General features: G+C 40.1%; 1 protein-coding gene across 1 annotated transcript in view; it reads left to right on the forward strand.

Annotated features, from left to right (window-relative positions):
• htr4 (5-hydroxytryptamine receptor 4) overlaps positions 1–19,577 on the forward strand; it is a 99,518-nt gene that overhangs the window by 38,814 nt on the left and 41,127 nt on the right. Inside the window, exon 2 of the mRNA XM_022760176.1 lies at positions 14,943–15,056. Within this exon, the coding sequence (XP_022615897.1) occupies positions 14,943–15,056 (114 nt within the window). The remainder of the gene's footprint in view (positions 1–14,942; positions 15,057–19,577) is intronic.

The raw sequence follows: 19,577 nt of genomic DNA on the forward strand, positions 1-19,577 counted from the left end.
TGACTCTTTCTGCACAAAGTGAACTTTGAAGGCCTGTTTGAACTCAGTAAATAACATGACACAGAATGATGGATTAATGTGGGCCAGTCGTACCAAGGTGAGATGTGGAGAAAGTCTGCAGATGTCATTCCACCTCTTCCTTTCTCCATCATCTCTCTGTTTGTCCAGTCTCCTCGCTGTCTGTCTTAGTCAGATTGTGGCCGGCTGTTTCTTCTTCTGGTTTTTCTCCTGCTGCGTGTGTGCCTTCCCTTATTAACCTTCTCAGTGTCTCTGATTCTTTGACGTGCAGTTAACTTTTCTGAGCTCAGTGAATTCACTGTGGGAATCCCTTGAGCTATATATACACTTAATACTGCATTCTTAAGAGCTTTAGCGGACATTCGTCTGCAGGCAGGAGAGTGTGCTCCTCACTCCGACACACACGGCAACCTCCCCAAAATATACCTCAATCCCACAGGAGAGAGATCAACATGAAACGCAAAGGCTTCACTCGCTGCTGTGGATTTCATTTCATATTATACTGCTCAACTATTCTGTGTGAAACAAAAAAGTTGAAGAAGTTTCATACAAAACATGACTTTTTTAAACTGTTAATTTCCTTCAGATGAGTTATTCTCAACTTCCTGCATTCAAAAAAAATCTTTCTTTTCTGAGTACATGATAAAAAACTATTTCATGCAAATATTTTAAAATATAAATTGTAAACATATACAGTATATAAAGATATTGCTTTTACTGCAATTAGAAGTGCAGAGCAGTGAGGAAAAATGGGACGAGGGAAAGATGGAGTAGAATCAGGTCACTGAATACTTTCAAATCCAGCATCTTACTGGATTTTTTTTAGCAGTCTAAGACTTTTAGTTTGATTTTATTGCGTGATAGACTTAGACAAAAATTCACTAAAGAAAGACTTAAATTTCTCTAATTAGGCTGATTTGTCCTGTAATGAATAGTGGATAACTGCGATGACGCCCAGAATTAGACATTATTGTCAAAACCTGAATAAATCTGGCAATCGCAAGGGAATGAGCAGTCAGTGGTGTCCAGTAGCTCCTTCTTCATCTCCACCTTCCATAAAAATCAAACTAATGTTTTTAGGTCGAGTGAAACATGAAGTGATGGGTGAGACGAGAGATATTGTCCGTGGAGGAAATTTATGGATCAGGAGAGTGGTTTGGACATGAAGTTTGGAAAGTTTGCCTGCATGTAAGATCTGCAGTTGTTATATAACTTTGTTAGGTCAGTGAGCTGACTGTTTTCTGAGTGATCAAATACAGGTAAACACTCAGAGAAACCAAATGTTGCAAGGTTGGATGGCATTACCAGCATTAATATAGAACCTAGACCTGCTTTATAATAAAAAAAGACATGGAAATCTCACGTTATATAATATGGGACCTTTAAAATGACAAGTATAATAGTAGATAACCATTAGGCTGGCAGTATAAACAGAAGACATCTCATAAAAGGCTTCTAAAAAAGTGAAAGAAACCCTCCATGCAGAAAAATGTTGTGCAACAGGAAATAAAAAAAAATGTGACTTTAAATGCTACTGCTAATTATATGTAACAAAGAGAGTTTTTTTCCACATGAATGGCAAGTAAATAACAAAAACCACTCTTCACAGTGGTTTTTCCAAACTTGCTGCAATTAAATTCTTCCCAGAGAGGAATCACTTTAAAAATTACTTCTTTTTGCATCGTTTTTCATTCATCAGAAATTGTAAATTAGTGATTAGAGGCTGGTTAAGAGCCACTGCATACATGAGAGGTTCAAAGTTGAGTTGTGTTTATGTGCTGCTGTTTAATTGCTTGTAGCATCAATGCAGGACAAGGATAAATACCACTTCTACAGTGGCTAACACTGTAATTACTTCAGACTATCATTATCATCATCAGTAAAAAGTATGCTTCCTCTAATAATTATGTTTGACATGAGCCACTGGTTTCATATTCAGCATTCAGAAAGATTTGTTCATTTCCTTCTTTGAAAAAAAACAAAAAAAAAACTGCTTTTCCTCTGCTGTGTTTGCTGTGTGACTTTAATCACTATGCTGGTCTGTGAACACCTCTCTGCCACTGTGATGGGAGCCAAATAAAAGCGGAGTCATTTACACTTGGTCAAAACATGTTGCCAGGCAACACTAAAGTTTGACTGTGGCTGTCCCCAGCCTGAATTTCTCCAGGAGTCTTCAGGAGATGAATGGGATGTTTCATCAAAACAAAAATATTTCCAGTCAGCTTGTAAATAAGACTGTGTTTCCTCCGAATGATTCTCTCTAAGTGTGATTGTTTGAAGGTTTTGGATTTTAAAATGTATTCTGCTGTTGCTTGTACCGTCACATGGTGTGGGTAGCTTCAGCTTAATGAGAAAAACAGAAAATTAAACTTTACAGAGAAAAATGAGACTGTATTTCCATCATTCAGTGAGTAATGATAATTCTGCTGCTGACTAATATACCATCAGAAAGGGATTAATACCATTTTCTTTGCTTCTTTTTATACCACTTCTTTTCTTCTATTGAAGTATGCATGCTAACCAGCTAGCTCTGGCCCAGTTGGCCTGTCTTCTCACTTTCCAATACCAAGTCACTTTAGTGTCCAATCTGCCCGGAAGAAGTAGATGCTCTGGGACATATTGTAATCTCTTGTCTTTTAAACACAACCATGACCGAAGCTCTTCTCAAGACTTGAAATGCTAGCTATGTAGCAATAGCAAAACTTACAAATAGCTCCTTTAAGATTTCCTGTTAATGAAGCTATAAGAAAGAACTAAACCAAATCAGGAAAAATGAACATTATCCATAACAATACATGCCTAACTCCAACCTTTAATGTATTTGTTTTAATTCAGGTCAATTTTTCCCTCAAGGGGCAATTCAAAGCAAGTGAGTGACACAGGCGGAGCATTCATACACATAAAGCCTGCTAAACATCAGCATGTCAGTATTGTCAGTGTGAGTATGTTCGCATTTAGCTCAAAGCACCACTATGCCTAAGTACAGCCACACAAAGTGTTTGCTTGGTTGTAGACACTTGTGTATTTGATTACTTAAATTTGTCATCATTTTCTTTGCAACTTGAACTTTAATTGATGTAAAATACTTTTCATGGAATATTTCTGCTGGGCTTCAACAAGGCTTCAACAATGGGCACGAGATGAGTTTGCACTGGAAGCTTGACAGTTCAGACTCATGTGCTGCCACTCGGTCGGAGATTGAGCAGCATGGTGACAACCTCCCGAGAAAAAGAGACAATTTAGGCTTTAGAATGACAGAATAATTTCCATGTGAAGAGACGTCAATCATGTGTTTCAGAGTCGGCAGTAATTTAGTAATTTAGCTCTCACCTCTCCAGCATGTTTTTGTGTGATGGGGCTGTGGGTTGAGATGGGATGTGGTTGTGCCGTGGGTCACATGTGTTTACGCGAGCTCAGTATCAAACTCAGTCAGACCCGGCCCCAGGTGCAACCCATTTCCAGATTTCCCCTGTTGGATTACTGGCAAATCCGACATCAGGATGAGGCCAATGAAGGATTGATAATTGGAGGGGATATTGATGTACCACCACAGACATTGATGACAAGAAGAGAAAGTAACTGGATGAAGTTGACCTCATATTGAGTGGCCTGCGATGTGCTTCTTTGACTTCAGGATGTGTGTGTATATGTGTGTGTGGGAAGCTGCCAGAATCATACGTCGTACCCCCGGGCAAATTGTTATGAAGACAATTAGCTTGATACGACTCGCAGCGCGTCTTATTCCACATTAACACTGATGGCTGTCTGATGCCTCATGTTGTTCTGTCACTAATTTGAGTTTGAATCAAATGAGAAATTAGTCAATGACTGAAAGGGAAAGTGCTTCTGCCTGTTTCCTTAATTTCCGTCTGAATTCAGAGCTCTGACTTACTGATATTTGTTTTCGAAATCACAGAAGGCGAGATGGAGGGTTGGACGTGAGGAGGAGAGGAAAAAGCCTGAGACTCATAATTTCTTACGTATTTAAAGGTGCTTTAAGTAATCTGTGACCTTTACTGACCTCGATCAGCGACCAGCATTTATAGAATCTATAGTTTATCCTCCTGTGATACACAGTTACCTGTAATTGCCACAAACAATCGAGTTACATTTTCACAGCTGAGAGGAGAGGAGTATGCAGGTTAATTAGAGATCAATTAATTAGATAAGATTAGATCCAGCTGGAGTGTGTGATAAAGATTTAATACATCACCATGCTTCATACTGAACACAACGCCGTGAAATCTAATCAAAGGCTTTTTGACACCTGATATCAACATTTTCCTTAGGCTGAGCAGTTAATTGTATGATACATGCCATTGTATTCTTAATAATGATATTAATCACAATTGGCTTTCATTATTTATTGAAGGTGCAATATTGACACTTACATCGTGAGAAACTTGATTCAAAGATGGATAAGTCTCTACGTTCAGTGTGGAGCTAGAGAACAGGAGACACTTAGCTAAACTTAGCATAAAGGCTAAAAGCAGGTTGGTTGGCTCTGCCCAAAGTGAAAATATACACTTAGCATTTCAATCTTAAAAATTAACTTATAATCTTGTTTGTTTCATCGGTACACAACCAGGATTGTAATAACAAACATCTGTGGGTTTATGGAGAGTAAAGCTTGACTTATTGTTGCATGTTAAGGAGCCTCTATGCGCTGTAGGATAAAAAAAAATTTAACTCCTGTAGCACCTCTGGGCTACAGCAGTAATGGAGATACAATGCAGGCACCCGCAAGAGCTGTGATAGCTGCTTGTGATTTCTACTTCAAGTTTCTGATGCTGGTTGAAATATTTGATAGTGAAGAACACATTGATAGCAGCAAGCTATCATGCAAGGTGCTGGCCTGACCATCTGGAGCAATTTAGGTTTCAGAGTCTTTTCCAAGGACACTTTGACATGTGCACAGGAGGGAGCTGGGGATTAAACCGTCAACTTTGCATTTGAAATTGCACAAATGAAATGTTTTATCATTCAACACTCAGACAGTTCCTCAGGCTCACAAGAGTCCAGCAGAAAAAAAATCAAACAAGGAGAATCCACAGTCCTGGAGTGTTGCTTATATTCAACAGTGTCTACATGTATTAGCAACATCAGAGATGAGAAATTACAGCAAAGATACTTGTGATTCTGTTTGACATTTCTGCACAAGCTTTGCTTCATTTTTATCTGGGCCATTTGAGCCTCAGTGCATCAGATATGGAAATGCAGCAAAGTTAAAGCTCGCATGTTTTGCTCCAGTAAGACAGAAGCAGTGCATCATTATTGCATCCTTACTCAACCACACCACACCAGATCAGACTTTATTGACTCTTATCATGAGGCAGATTTCACACTTGGACACACACACGACTCCGAGGTCCTTTTCTACTCTGAACCCTCTCTGGTGTGTTTAATGTCAGGTCGGTTAGTGCGCACTTATTGTCCTACCCTGCCTACACCATTGGTCACACATCATTAACCGTCCCATTCAGGAAGACACGGGCGTCACATTATGTTCAGGCAACCATCTCAGGAGCCCAGATGAGTTTCACCGACCTGAAATGGGCTCAGCTATTCCTGGTCTATCAGTACATTACACCGTCAGGAAACAGGAGGGAGGACTGGGAAAATGTATTTATATTATAAGATTTTGACAGAAACCTACCAGTCAATCAGCAAGTAAGTCGAAGTATTTTCATTAAATCCTAGAAAACATCCTCTTATAAGCAACTGAACAAGGCTTGGGCGATATCAAATACAATATCTCCATACAGTCAAGCCCAAATATCACAATATACAATATTATCGTGGGGAATATTCAAATATCAGCCCAAGCCTAAACTGAACCAGACCAATTGATAAAATGTAGATTTAGTTTATGAATGCAACTACAAGCAGTGCTGTAGTTTGACCTGAGCCGCAACTTGTCACTTGTCAGTTCTGAACGCTCCCAACAGGTGAGCGTGATTCACAATATGAAACTGATTCAGAAACTGATTTCAGTAGAAATTTATAATCTCTCCAAACAGTTTTTCCGTCCGTCCGGTTTCAGAACACGGTTCAAAAGTCATGGACAGCTTACCAAGTAGAACATTCGGCTGAGTTGATGTTGATGTCTCATTGAAGGAAAGCTCCTGTCAGTCATCTGTCAATTGGTCCAATCACCTGAAATGTAACTTTGACATATGAGCACTGACAGCAATGAAAAGCAGCTGATTGAAAATTCAAGTTTGATACTGACAATCCAGCAGGACTGACATTAGTAAACAACATGTTTATGAGTGGTCTTGAACATGTCACTGAAACATCATGAGTCCGACTTTTTCTGCTTTTGCTGCTAATGTTGTTTATGAAACAGTTTGTATTTCAATTCACGCCTTTGATGTACCACTTCCTGTAAAAGGAGAAGTGGCCTCACCTAACTCCATGACTTTAATTCGTAAACAGGATACATCAACTCAGATGCTCTTCTCTGTCCCAGCCCCAGTTTGTGATTTAAACTGAAAGACTTTTAATTTTTCATAAAAATCCAGTCTGGGTTTAAAAAGAATACGTAACTAGAGATGTTGCTTCTATGCTGTTGGAGATATCCACATGTCTGTGTTTGAGTTACAAGGGTAGAAACGTTGAGGAAATGTCTGGGACTGAAGTTTATGTGTGTGTTTGTGTGTGAGACAGATGGAGAGAGATACTGTCATTATTTATGAAGTGGCGATGCTTTATTGTCAAGAAAAAAGACAAAATATAGAGAGTGAATTGGTTTAGATTGATGTACAAATTAATCTGTCCTTATTCATGTTTATGAGTTTGCAGAGTTTGAATAGATAATGTGATTCAATTGTGCACCGCTGCTGCTGATGATTGCTCCTCTAGTGTATTCTGCACTTCATCTTGTGCAGGTGCTGTTTTCCTCTTTGTGTGACCCAATCGGTCAAATTTAATGTGTTTTTCGTCTTTTGTGTATTTTTTTGTTGCAGTGTTCTCTTAACTGCAGAATTCGGTCCAGTTACAGCGTCACATTCTAACAAACAGCCTCAACTCTGGGTTATGAGGTGAAAATGATGCATTTGTGTTTGGTAAAGTGTCAAATCGATGTCTGAGTTGAGGCGCCTCGAGACACACTTTGTTTCAGACTAATTGTGTGTTTTTTGACAGCTGGAGTTGCTGCTTGGTGGTTAGGGTTAGTTATGAGTTATGAGCTACAGGGAAGTTACATGAAAAACTAAAACTGGTGAAATGGGGGTGTTGACCAGGGGTGTATTGACATAATTCTTCAGTGGGACTGGGAATTCTTCATTACAGAGAAAAACTATGTCTATATAACAACTGCAATTACAGGAGGCCAGAGCGGAAGAGTATTCTTTTCAATAGACAGTTTTTAATATAAATTTTTCTCTTCATATTCTCTCCAAAATAAATTTGTCAAACCTGGAGTTTTGTTTACCACCTGTCCGATGACCTTTTTGGTTTTCCCAGATCACAACTGATTTTGTTACAGGTAGACGTGATTGTCATTGCCATAAAAATAAGACCCAAGTTTTATCAAACCACAGTTTTTCTTATAAACTTTTACTCATAAAAAATCACAAATAAAAGCAAATAACAGAGTAATGGTTCTAGTGCTTCTCTTTCACACTACAACGTCTGTCACGTACAATATTCATCACACTAAAGCTACGAGAGCAGCAACCAGTTTCAGTTGTTGGAGCCGTCACAAACACTTCAGTGCTTTGACTGCCAACACTTTGGAATCAGATTGTGTTTCATAAACCCTGTTGCTGATTCTCTCCTGTAGTAAAACCTCTCTTTCCAAGGTGAAGTCAGGATAACAGAGCCTAATTGGAACAAAACTCCCGTTTGAGCCGTCAGCTCAGTGCAGAAACAGAAACCTGACGTTCAGAGGCAAAACCTCAGCAGCAGCAGCAGCCACAGTCGTCTGCTTAAGCAGCGCTTGTCACAGTAAAGAAAATAATCTTCAGGGACTGGAAAAAGACGGCTCACTTAAAGAGGCAACAGTTTAGAGGTGGGCACCTTCACCGTGACTAAAACACCATGTCAAAACTTGATTGACAAGTACAAAGTTATAGGGTTATAAAGGTTATAAATGATGTTTCATTTATTGACCCTGGGATCTGGTTGGAATTTTTGGTTTCAGGTTTATTTAAAAAAGATTACATGCAGGTGTCAAGTTAAATGGTGGTTTCTGAAAGTTTATTTTTCTGTCCTGGTCAGGAAAAAAATGAAATCCAGAGCTTTTGGATGGATACAGATGTGAGAAAACATTTACTGCAGTGTCAAAAAAATACCCACATAGATGTTGAGTTTTTCATTACGGACCCTGTTTGATACAAAGCAAAAAGAATTTAAAAAGAATCGTAGTGAAATAAGAAAAGTCTGCTAGTCAACATCCAACCGCTCATTTCTGCTCATTCCCACCCACACCCTTCATCAAATTTTTTATAGCTGGCGGGATCACCTTCTTTCCTGATTTATTTTTACTCGCAGGCTTTCAAGCTTAATTATTCTTGTTTTTCAGTCTCAGCTTTTGCTCTCTAGCTGTCCAGCGGGAGAAACTGCCATGACCCAGTCTTCTTTTGTGACACATTTTCCCCTGTTTGTGACGCTGATATGATACCAGTTTGGATGGGACCCATCGCCTCTGGTGCCAGTCTGCATAATAGCAGACTTGTGTTTGCCTGCTGGGAGGGAACGCCAGTGTCCAGACAGCTATTGTTTGCAATTAGGGATTCCCAGTGAGGCCTTCAGTGCCAGCCAAGTGTTTTTTTTAATAAGAAACAATGTAAAGTTGTTGATCAGATGTTTACCCACACATGAGATCTGATGGAGGTATTCAATGTGGACACGTTTGGGTGAGCACGAACAGAGAAAACGGCTAGAGTGATGGGTGCTGAACAAAATGATATGTCGGGATGAGATCTGGTCATTTGGGGTGACCAAGACTATGTCCTCGATTACAGAAGTTTGGTTCAGAGAGATATGAAGCTGGCAACTGGTAACCGATTATTTAATAACTGATTATAATCAAAAGAACTTGTGATAAAATGGGACATCAACACAGATTGTAGCAAGTCAAATTAAACAAATAACAGCTCTTGAATCATCAGCATATTGCTTTGTGAGCCAAAAATACTAACATGAAACTAAATGAGAGTGATTTTCAGGCTGAAGCCGAGCATAATTATTTAAAAAACCACGTCAGAGGCTTCATATTCCAGATGAAATGTTTCAGTGTGGCTAAGAAAAGAAGTTCACTTTAACTCAGCTTCTGCTCGAAGTCTCATCACAGTTTGGTTCAGCAGTTATCACTCAGGGAGCAAACTGCCTGTGTCATATCAGCTGTGACCATCCTTCTTCTTTCCTCCCTGAAAATTATGTCCAGCCCGTCCCACCACCATCTTTTAAATTCCTCCTGTCTGATAAGAAAGCTCAGCATCTGTCCTGTACGACCTCTCACCCAGAGATAATGTGTTCCTTGATGCTGATCTGTGCCATCAGATGAGCGAGGACTTTCTAGGACAGTCAGGACAGAAGCTCTTAAATCATGTATTAGCACTGGATGTTTACGTCAGAGTCCTCTTTGCACGTAACTCTGCATGATTTAGCAAACTACTAGTTTCTTTTCCTTTGGTTTACTACCTTTGTTTTTTATACTCCAGACTCTCTGCACTCACTGCAGACTCTGATTACATAAGCGACAGTCAAGTGTTGAGGTGGGAACGAATGTCTCTGCATGACTTTGCGAGATAAGTTGCGTTTTCCAGCTTTAAACTTTGGTACAATAGCAGATACCTTCACTTCATTCACTGTGAGTTTGCAGAGGCCTCTAAAGACGACGACCTCTGTGCAATCAGCTCACCTCAGCTGACTCACTGAAGTGTACCGCTGGACGTTTGATTTTCACTCGCTGCCTCACACAGAGCTGTCTAACTGCAGTTGTTGGTCTGGACCACTGAGGCTTCTGACTGCCAGTCATCACGACTTTACATCCAATCAGTGGCACTTCGGCAGCTTGTTCATAACAACCACCTGACGTGGGGCCACGCTAAAGGCTAAAGCTCCAGATAAGCTGAAAAGGCAGCGATGCAGAAGATATTCTTAGACAGTGAAGGTGACTTGAATTGGTTTTTTTTTTTCACTTCCTGACACAGGAGGTTCTTTCCAAAACATTTTTCACATTCATTTTTAAAAGCTGAAGCCTCATCTCCCCCTGCCCTACAGGTGATTCAGCAGAGAGTTTAAAATGACTCAGCACCTCAAAGTAAAGTTTGTGAAACAAAACAATTTCGAGAAGAAATACATTTTGTCTAAATGAGAAGCAAAACAAAGCAGCTGCCCGGTGACAGCCTGGAGCTTTAAACCTTCTCGTCTGGTGGAAGTATTTCCCTAGTCGCCCCTCGTCTGTCTCTGAGCGTCTAATTGAGGCTGCTGGTCGCTGATTGCTCACCAGAAGTTCAGCTCAGCTGCAGGTCAAAGTTCATGTGTATCAGATCTCAAAAAAAGTCTTCTGTTTCGCTCTGTCCTTTCCTTTAACTACGGCTCTGTGTTCCTGCAGTCTCTCTCTTCCACATGTGCACAGATATATAAAGTAGGGTTTAAGAATTCATTACTTCTTCATACGTCTGGAAAATCAATGTAGAACATATTGGAAAAGAGAAAAATGAGAGCAGTTGCCTTCATCTTACATGTCAGTGTATTTTACTGCAGGTCTGTTTTGCTGCAGGTTTACTTGAACTCCCAAAAGTTCTGTTTTCAAACTCACATTAAATATGCAGGAAAAGGGAGCAACGTGTGGACTGACTAATGTAACACATTGTTTGATATATAAAACCTAATTTTTCAAGGTGAAAACATTGAATTTAATAAGTTTTACTCTTTAAAGGTATGGTGCAGATACATTTGTCATCTACAAAGGAATGTAATTTCACATTATTAAAAGTTGCTGAGCCTGATATTGAATCGATTCATTACATTACTTTAAAGTTTTTAAAGATCTTGCGATGGTAGGAACAGCACTTTTGTACAGTATGCAGTACAGGGCTATACCAATGAGCCTGACCAGACATTTGACCTGCTAAGATTCTTGTAATCATGGACCTCCAGTGATTTGGCTCTATGCATGTCAAACATGTCTTAGTAAGGACTCTGTCTGTCATGTCTCCACAGTGGTAGAAAGACAAGTCAGGACAGTTACTCTTAGTCTCTTAGATGTCTTTTTTTCGCCTTAGACAAAGTGCTTCTCACATGGTCAAACAGCAAACCAACGTGATAATCGTCCCTACTACATGCAGCAACTATCCAGGTGTGTGGAGCTGGGACAGTGTGCAGGGTGTGAGCTCTCTTATTCTTCACACAGTTTCTTTACACACAACCATTATTTCAGCAGCATTTCATTGACTGTATTTCAACATGTCTGTAAGGGGCTTCACGGAGACATGTTTTATCAGTTTTATGCCACTAGGCAGCATCTAGAAAAACACATTCAGCCCAGTTTAAACTTAGACATTGTTTGACTTGCAAATCACCAAATCAAGGCTCAGTAAAAAGGTTAAATGAAGTAGGTCTGTGGCTGTAAGAGTGGAGGGACAAGTCTGTTATGGTGCAACTGAGCATCAGTAGATCAATAGAGGAGTGAGGCTGTTCTGTGCAGCTCCCAGGTAACAGTAATGTTGCTGAATAAGAGCTTGCTGCCTAATAAATCTTTTGTCCCACCGGACAGCTGGGTGCTGATCTTAATTGTTCCTTAAGAATTAGGCAGAATAGGAAGCAGATGCCAGCAACTTTACATTCTGAAGTCATGATCGGTAAGTGTGTGTTTTGAAAGCTCAGCTGCTTCCGCATCCGATTCATCTTAAAAACCAAAATGAGGCGATGCTCTGGCATGAAGGAGTATGTTTGTATGCTGCTTGTCACACTCGTGGAAGTGTTAAAAGGTGGTTGCTGCTACAATAACATGAATATTAATGTCTTGTTTTGGGGAAAGGTCAGCTCGTGTAGCTGACAAATTCAAGATGAAAGAAGATTACTGTGCTGTTACTCAGGCCCCCCCATTTATTTTTTTTGGTAATGTTTCTGTTGAGAAGCTGTCAGCATTCCCATTTGATCTGATTAGTGTGTTGGCACCACTGATCAAAGAACAAGCCTCATTTCCACACTATCACGTCGCCTTTGAACCTCAGATGCTGAGAGTAAAATAATTTGGCAGAGAGGGACGAGGCGCACCTCCTGACTCCAGCAGCAAATCAGACAGACGCACATTAGCATGTTACAGGTAATGTGGACAGAACATAAAAGATAGAAATAAATGGAGCCCAAACTTGTGAACTTCTGTAGACTTGCAGGACAAAGACACAGGAATAGAAAATTGAAATTATCCTTGTGTAATGGAGCTTTTCCCACTTTGTAGAGAAGGTGATGGCACATTTCTCTGCACTGACCCCTTCCCTCCTCTTCCCACAACCTCCCTGTCAAACCTTCAAGTGCAAGAGACCGCAAACCTCAGGAGGATTACTGTAATGCATTACCAATGTCAAACAAGTCTGAGATTAAACAAGTCATTTTCAGAGAGCTCTTAAACCACACAACTCACTCCGAGGACTTTGCTTCATAACTCACTCCGGCTACATTGCTCCACCTTGAGACGTTTTGCTGAAGCTATGCCAAGGTTATATGTATAAAGGAGTGAAAATGCAACCTTGCAGTTTTATGCCACAAAATATATCATGTTCCTCCATGGTGGATTGAGAATAAGCACTTTACATTTTACCCTTTTTTTTAAATTAAAGCAACCCTGGCCTAGAAGGAAAAATTTCCTTTTTGCATTTTTCTTCACATCGGACAAAGAGTTCTGTTCGCTGCCAGTCACTGTGAATGACATCTGTGTCAGTTGTGGAAACTCTAAATTGAGTGTCGAATGGAAAGGATGTTGATTTTACCGCCATTCAGCATTCCCAACAGTGATGAAATGACTCAATTTAAAGACCTTATTATGTAGAAGATAAAGATCAGCAACATTTACTGGAATCAAAATTTAATTTATGCGTTTAATTCTGGGCTATTTGGAGAAAAGAAAGGTCACTCCTAATTACTGTTGATTAATATGTTTTAATTAGTGGATTTATATGGGAATATTGAGTATGTACATCATTTATATTACCCTCCCTACAAGGAAACACTAAGTATGGCAAAACATGGGAGTGGGGAGTGACGATAACAATTTCCTCCCCAGAGGAATGGAAGATTTGGAGTCTTCAGGTGGATGCTGGGTTGGAGGTGGGGCTTTTGAAATGTTATACAGCTGTAGTGAAAGTAGCAGCTCAGCTTTGAAGTGAGAGGTGTTGCAGCAAGAGTACTGGAGTGTGAGTACACAGCGCCAATTAAAAGGGCACATTGGATATACGGTACGTTGCAGAGACAAGAGTAGGCAATGCAAGTGTAGCAGTGGGCACCAGCTTGATTGCGTCCTAACTACTGTTTTCAGTTCAGAAAAAAAAATCATAGAATAGTACATGATGTTTAAATGGTATCTTCAAGTCTGGGTCCAGACCTCTGAATTGCTGCCCACATCTCAGATTCTCTCAGTGATTCAAGTAAGTGTGGTGCTTATTAACGTGTGTCCATGGTTGTACAAAACAGTCTGGATATTCTCACATTCTTGTTCTTCTACCTAAAAAAAAAAAATTTTTTTGCAGGTTGTTGGAAGTCAACTGACACAAATGACAACTCTTAAACTGTCATATTTATTTCAGTTTCTGTGTCGACTGATAATCTTAAGCAGCTGCTCTAACTGGTCAGTAATGACTAGGGATGGGTACGAGTATTTGTTGACGTCATCATTCGAGTAGCGTTTTTCTACTCGCGCACCTGTGCATGTGTTTTTTTGGCTACATGAGTTCAACTCAGGTAGCGTTACGTGCACCATGGCAGCCGTGACTCGGGAAAGTGATGTTGGGAAATACATTGGTAGAAAAAAAGACGACAATAATGTGCAGTTCAAGATATGTGGCGTTAAACTTGCATATCATGTTCTCTGACAGCCAAACAATATGCTTCGTCTGGAAGGTCCGTGTCCGACTGGACTATATATGGAATATATATATATATCTATATATATGTATATTATCTTTTATAAAATTTGTGAATAACTGAGTACTTGTTCATAAGGTAATGAGAGTACTCAAATATTGAAATTACTGAAAATGCCCTAGTAATGACTGATGTGTTAGTCAGTCAGTCTTTGTTCAGTCAGGGTGGCTGTTGCAGCTCATGCACACAAACACAGCTTTTCTTCTCCTTTTATTACTCATCAACCACAAAAGTGGCAACAGGTATCATTTCCTGTGAAAACATCAGACCTCAGAAGTTGTTACTCTTTTGGCGGGAAACACAGCTTCTTCTAAAGAAATCAAACATGTTCCTCACATTACATCTGTCTGTCTTTGTATCCTCTCTGATGTTCACTTTGCTGATTTTAAATAGAGTTTTGCTGCTCAGGTTGCTGATCTCATCAAGCAGGTGACCTTGGATATGGAGATATAAATAATTCTCACTGGCACCTGAATGTTTCAATTATAGCAACATTCACAAAACCATAGATAACAAACATCTGAACCTGATTGTTCAGATCATGTATATGTATCATATCAGATTTCAGACTCGAGACAACTTGATGAGCAACAGAAACTTTCCATTGGATGCAGTGCTCACTCGTTAAAAGTATTACTGCCTTTAACTGTACCAATATCTGAACTTTTAGCAATTAGTGGGAATGGATTAGTTTTTCACTGATGCAGAAGAAAGAAAGATCTCGATCACTTCATCACTCTTATCTGTAAAAGACACGGTTTGTAGTTTCACTCTGCAGATTCTGAACCGATGTGTTCATGTTGTTCTCTCTTTTTGTGCCGTTTCCATAGCGACAGCATGCCAAAGCGGATGGCTCTGATCTGCTTCCTGTCTCTGGTCATGCTGATGAGCATCCTGGGAAACCTGCTGGTCATGGTGGCCGTCTGCAAGGACAGGCAGCTCAGGTGGGTCAGAGCTCCTTTTACCTTCAAATTCTGTCTCATATACATACACTTAATATACACACTTCATCTGACTTGATTAAATGTTACTTAATAAGAGAAGGAATTAGTCTGTGTGTGTCTTTTTGTGTTTTTAAGTGAAACAAAGATAGAAAGGATGTTTGCAGGACAGAAGCAGAGAGAGAGTAAGAGAAGTAGAGTCAGAGAGTCACAGTTAAGTAACACTGTTTTTAACACTGCATTCCCACAGTGCCGATCGCACAACCACAGCAGAATATTCAGCAGCAATGGAATGATCAATTCACAATTCTTATAATATACTGTAGAAAACATTATTTCACTGCAAACTGTGACACTAGATGAGCAACGCCAACAGTGCATGTGACATGGGCAGAGCTAGCAGGTCATCCTGAGGACTGCTGGTCATGTGGGAGCCGTTGTCACCGTAGTGATTCATTCTTCTTCTCCTCCTGTCCTCTCCACCTTTCCTTTCACTCTCTCTCTCACTGTCTCTCTGATAGTCGGTGTCTTTCTCTCTTTGTCTCTTTCTATCTGAGGACACCTGAGAGCTCAGGGTGACCTTTGTCCCCAGGATGTTGACATGAGGTGTGAGTGAGTGTTGGGTGGAGGATGAGGAAACACACACACACACACACACAAACAAAAATTAATTTATGAAGGTGTGTGTTTATATGTGGGGAATAAGTGAGATTTCATTTATGTGTATAATTGTGTGTGTGTGTGTGTGTGTAGTCTGTGTGTTTAAGAAGACTGATGAGTGACAAAGTCGAGGCTGCGATGTCTCACCTCCCTGAGGAGAAAACAATGACACACCATCTTTGTCTCTCCCTGCCTCATTGTCTCACTGTCAGCTGTGAAATACACACACACACAAACACACACACACAGAATCCTCGTATGCATAAATTCACAAATGCAAATACGAAGATGCACACAAACTGTCAGACAGACACACACCTGCTCAGTGGGAGTGTCCCGGGGGTTAGGGTGTTCTTGACATAAAATGAAACACCCAGCGCATTATTAACAACCAAGAAAACTTTTCCATGTAGGCAAACCAGCCAGTAAACAGCTTGTTATTTCACCAGCCTTTGAGTTGGTAAATCAGACCATCAGTCAGTCAACCTGGCCACACTAAATGAGTATTGTAGATGTGGAGCATCTGCATTAAATATCAGTGCAAGACATTAATAAAAGTCATCATGAATTTAGGCAAAAATCCACCTGCACAAATTCATAATGGTTCAACTTGAGCAAAAAACACTTTTCCTAAAGCTTTATGATTCCAGTTTATAAATAAGACAAAAGAAGTGAAGAAAGTCTGAAAGAAAAACTAAATCAGAAATAAGTAATAATAAATTTCTGGTTTCTAAAGACGCTGTTTACAAATTTCACAGCTTTTGTGCAAGTTGCAGGTAAAGTCTGTGCAAATAAAGGGCAAATAAAGACAGACAGTCCAGCTGTCAAAATTTGTGTTCTGTCTAAATAAACCTTTTGTCTGTCCAGCCTTTAAAAGAGGAACGCTGCTTGACAAAGTTAGACATATTACACACACACACACACACACACACACACACACACACACACAGAGTTATTCGTAGGAAGTTGACACCAGCAGAAGGTGATTCAGAGGGTGCCTAACCACTCATTAATTACCACCACACAAACACGACCACTGTTACCAACCACCTCTTGTTTCCCTCAATGTGTCACATTGAAACACACACACACACACACACACACACACACACACACACATGCTGCCACACAGTCTGCATGTTGTTTATACTGGACATTGAACAGCTCTAGAAGGAGTCACGCTGATGTTAATTGATGGTGATTCCAGCAACCCTGGTCACTTATGATAATCAGGAAGTCTCTGACTGCTCATTCATATTTTGTAATTTTATATCTAATATTTGTAAATAAAACCTGCCCGAGGATTTTTAATTTACTTTTAGTTGAATGAATGAATGAATGTGTCTATACATTTAAATCAAAATTTTACTCCTTCTCTACTGTCTTCATCCCTCTTTTCCTGTGTGTTTTTAATCTCCTCCTCGTCTCCCAGTCCACACCATGAGCGCCTGTATATTACACCAACCTCACAGCGACACATTCACTTTTAATAAAGTTTATTTATTCTCAGCACTTTAAACCAAACATGATATGTCATCCTAACTAAACACAACACCACTCCCTCTGGGCCTGTTAATGGTTTCTAAACTGTTCTGAATTACAGCCAACACCACTGTGTGTGTGTGTTTTTGTGTGTGTGTGTGTGTGTGTGTGTGTGTGTGTGTGTGTGTGTGTGTGTGTGTGTGTGTGTGTGTGTGTGTGTGATTGTGTGATGTTGTGTGCTGTGTGTTGTGTGTTTTGTGTGTGTGTTGTGTGTGTGTGTGTGTGTGTGTTTTGTGTGTTGTGTGTGTGTGTGTGTGTGTTGTTTGTGTGTGTGTGTGTGTGTTTTGTGGGTGTGTGTGTGTGTGTGGGTGTGATGTGTGTGTGGTGAGTGAGTGTGAGTGTGAGAGACACCATAGAGTATTTTGTATGTGTGTGTAGACTGTACATGCTTGTTCATCCACAGTTTGTGTGTGTGTATACATCAGTTCATGTGTACTTACATGTGCCCCACATGCAGCGGGGCAGGGCAGACAGCTGGTTGTTTCCAGCACTAACAGCCTGTTTTAAGGGGCTGTTTGGGTTAGAGACGGGCAGATGGAAAACCCTCACAGACATCCACTCTTACTGAGGCTATTTATAGAGTGGCAGGCCATCCACACTGCAGGGAGCGTGGAGAACAGGCCGACTGACTGACCCACTCTGTCGCTGCTCGGCTGGCGTTGTTCGTCTGTCAATGCAAATAGGGCTTATACCTGATAAAATGAGTGAGCACTAAAACACACCATTCTGCTACCTGTCAGGATTTCGTTCTAATAAGACAGTTTGATGGACTGAGGAGTCGACTGGTCAGCTGACTGACCTTTTTTGTCTCATTGCACTGAGAATACTTATTATGCTGTTCACTGTCACACACACCAAACCACTCTGCCAACTCTGTCTCCTAGAAATTACATTTATATAGAACTAATTTGCAACAGCAAATACGTTTTGTAGGAAGCATAATTGCGACCAGATTAGGTTTCCTATTATCATAATGAGGAAATGTTGTTAATTTACGTATTTGACAAGTTGCAAATATGTGGATGCTGAACAAACAACAGACAACAGATTTGCCTCTTTTTGTGACTCCAGCATCATTAAACTGTTAAATGGTTCTGTTTAGACTCTCAAAGCACTTGGTAAAGATTAGTGAAAAATCCTGGTCTGGTTTAATACAGAAAAATGTAATGCTGGCTAAACCACAGACAGGACCATGGACGTGAGGCCCGGTCTCTGGTGTGACAGTTGTGCACATGCCACCCCAACCACCTCCTGGTGCCTCTGAATATGTGCCAGTGACTATGTTGCCACTACAACATAACTGGGAAAACAGTGTAGTAATATATGAATATCATCTGTAGATGCTGCCGCATCTGCTCACACATAGTTTAAATTAAGTATTTCACCTGAAAGCAAAAGTGAGAGTTTTATTCATGCATGTCTCGTAGGCATCCAGCGGCTCGCCTAGAACAAAGAAAAATAAATCTTGCACAATATACACACTTAAAAGAAACATAAATTATGCAGGGAAATAAATGAAATAATGTGATGCAAAAAGCCTCATACAGTATGCAACGCATGATAAATATATAAAAGAACACAGCGTTTTACTGGATACATAGACCACCAGTCTAGCTGCTGTCCCACCCACAATTGCTTTGAGCCCTGCTGCGTGAACAGCATAGAAGATGAAAGTACGTCTGTGAGTTTGTCTGTGGGTCCATTTTATTGTAAAGTTGCTCTTTTTTTAATCTCTGCAATACTTTGTAGGAACAGCACGACCCTCACCTGCGACAGCTGTATTGATTAGATAAAGAAAATCACCTTTTAAATAACAGAGAACGGGATAAAGGCTCGGGAGGCTGTAAGTCACAGAAATCAGGGTGGATTTAGACCTCCAGTCTCTTTGATATGCATATGCTTCACCAATTTGCAGAATGAATCTACTTTAATCTCTCTCTTTCTCTCTGTGGTTTTACCTTCTCCGGCTTTTGTGTGTTAGAGAAGAGTTCTTCTCTTTCACTACTCAGCATCTCCCCCTGTCTTCATCCTTCCACTCCAGGGAGAGGGAAGATGGATGTTTCCTCTTCTTCCTCTATTTCTTTGTTGTTGTCGTCTCCTATTGTTTTGTGAGTTATTGAATCAATGTTTGATTTCAAATACTTTTTTTTCTCTATTCTCCTTACTCATAGTGTAAGTCAAACTTAGAACCTGTCTGTCCTTTCCTGTCTGCCTCTGTTTGTCTTTGATCGCTATTTCAACTTTAATGAAGTTAATGTTCCCTTCAGGGGCTTAAAAGTTTCAAAGAGGTATATGTATATGTGCTTCCAAAACAGGCAAGCC

The sequence above is a fragment of the Seriola dumerili genome, unplaced genomic scaffold (genome assembly GCF_002260705.1).
Source record: "Seriola dumerili isolate Sdu_G_001 unplaced genomic scaffold, Sdu_1.0 BDQW01000331.1, whole genome shotgun sequence".
NCBI lineage: Eukaryota > Metazoa > Chordata > Actinopteri > Carangiformes > Carangidae > Seriola > Seriola dumerili.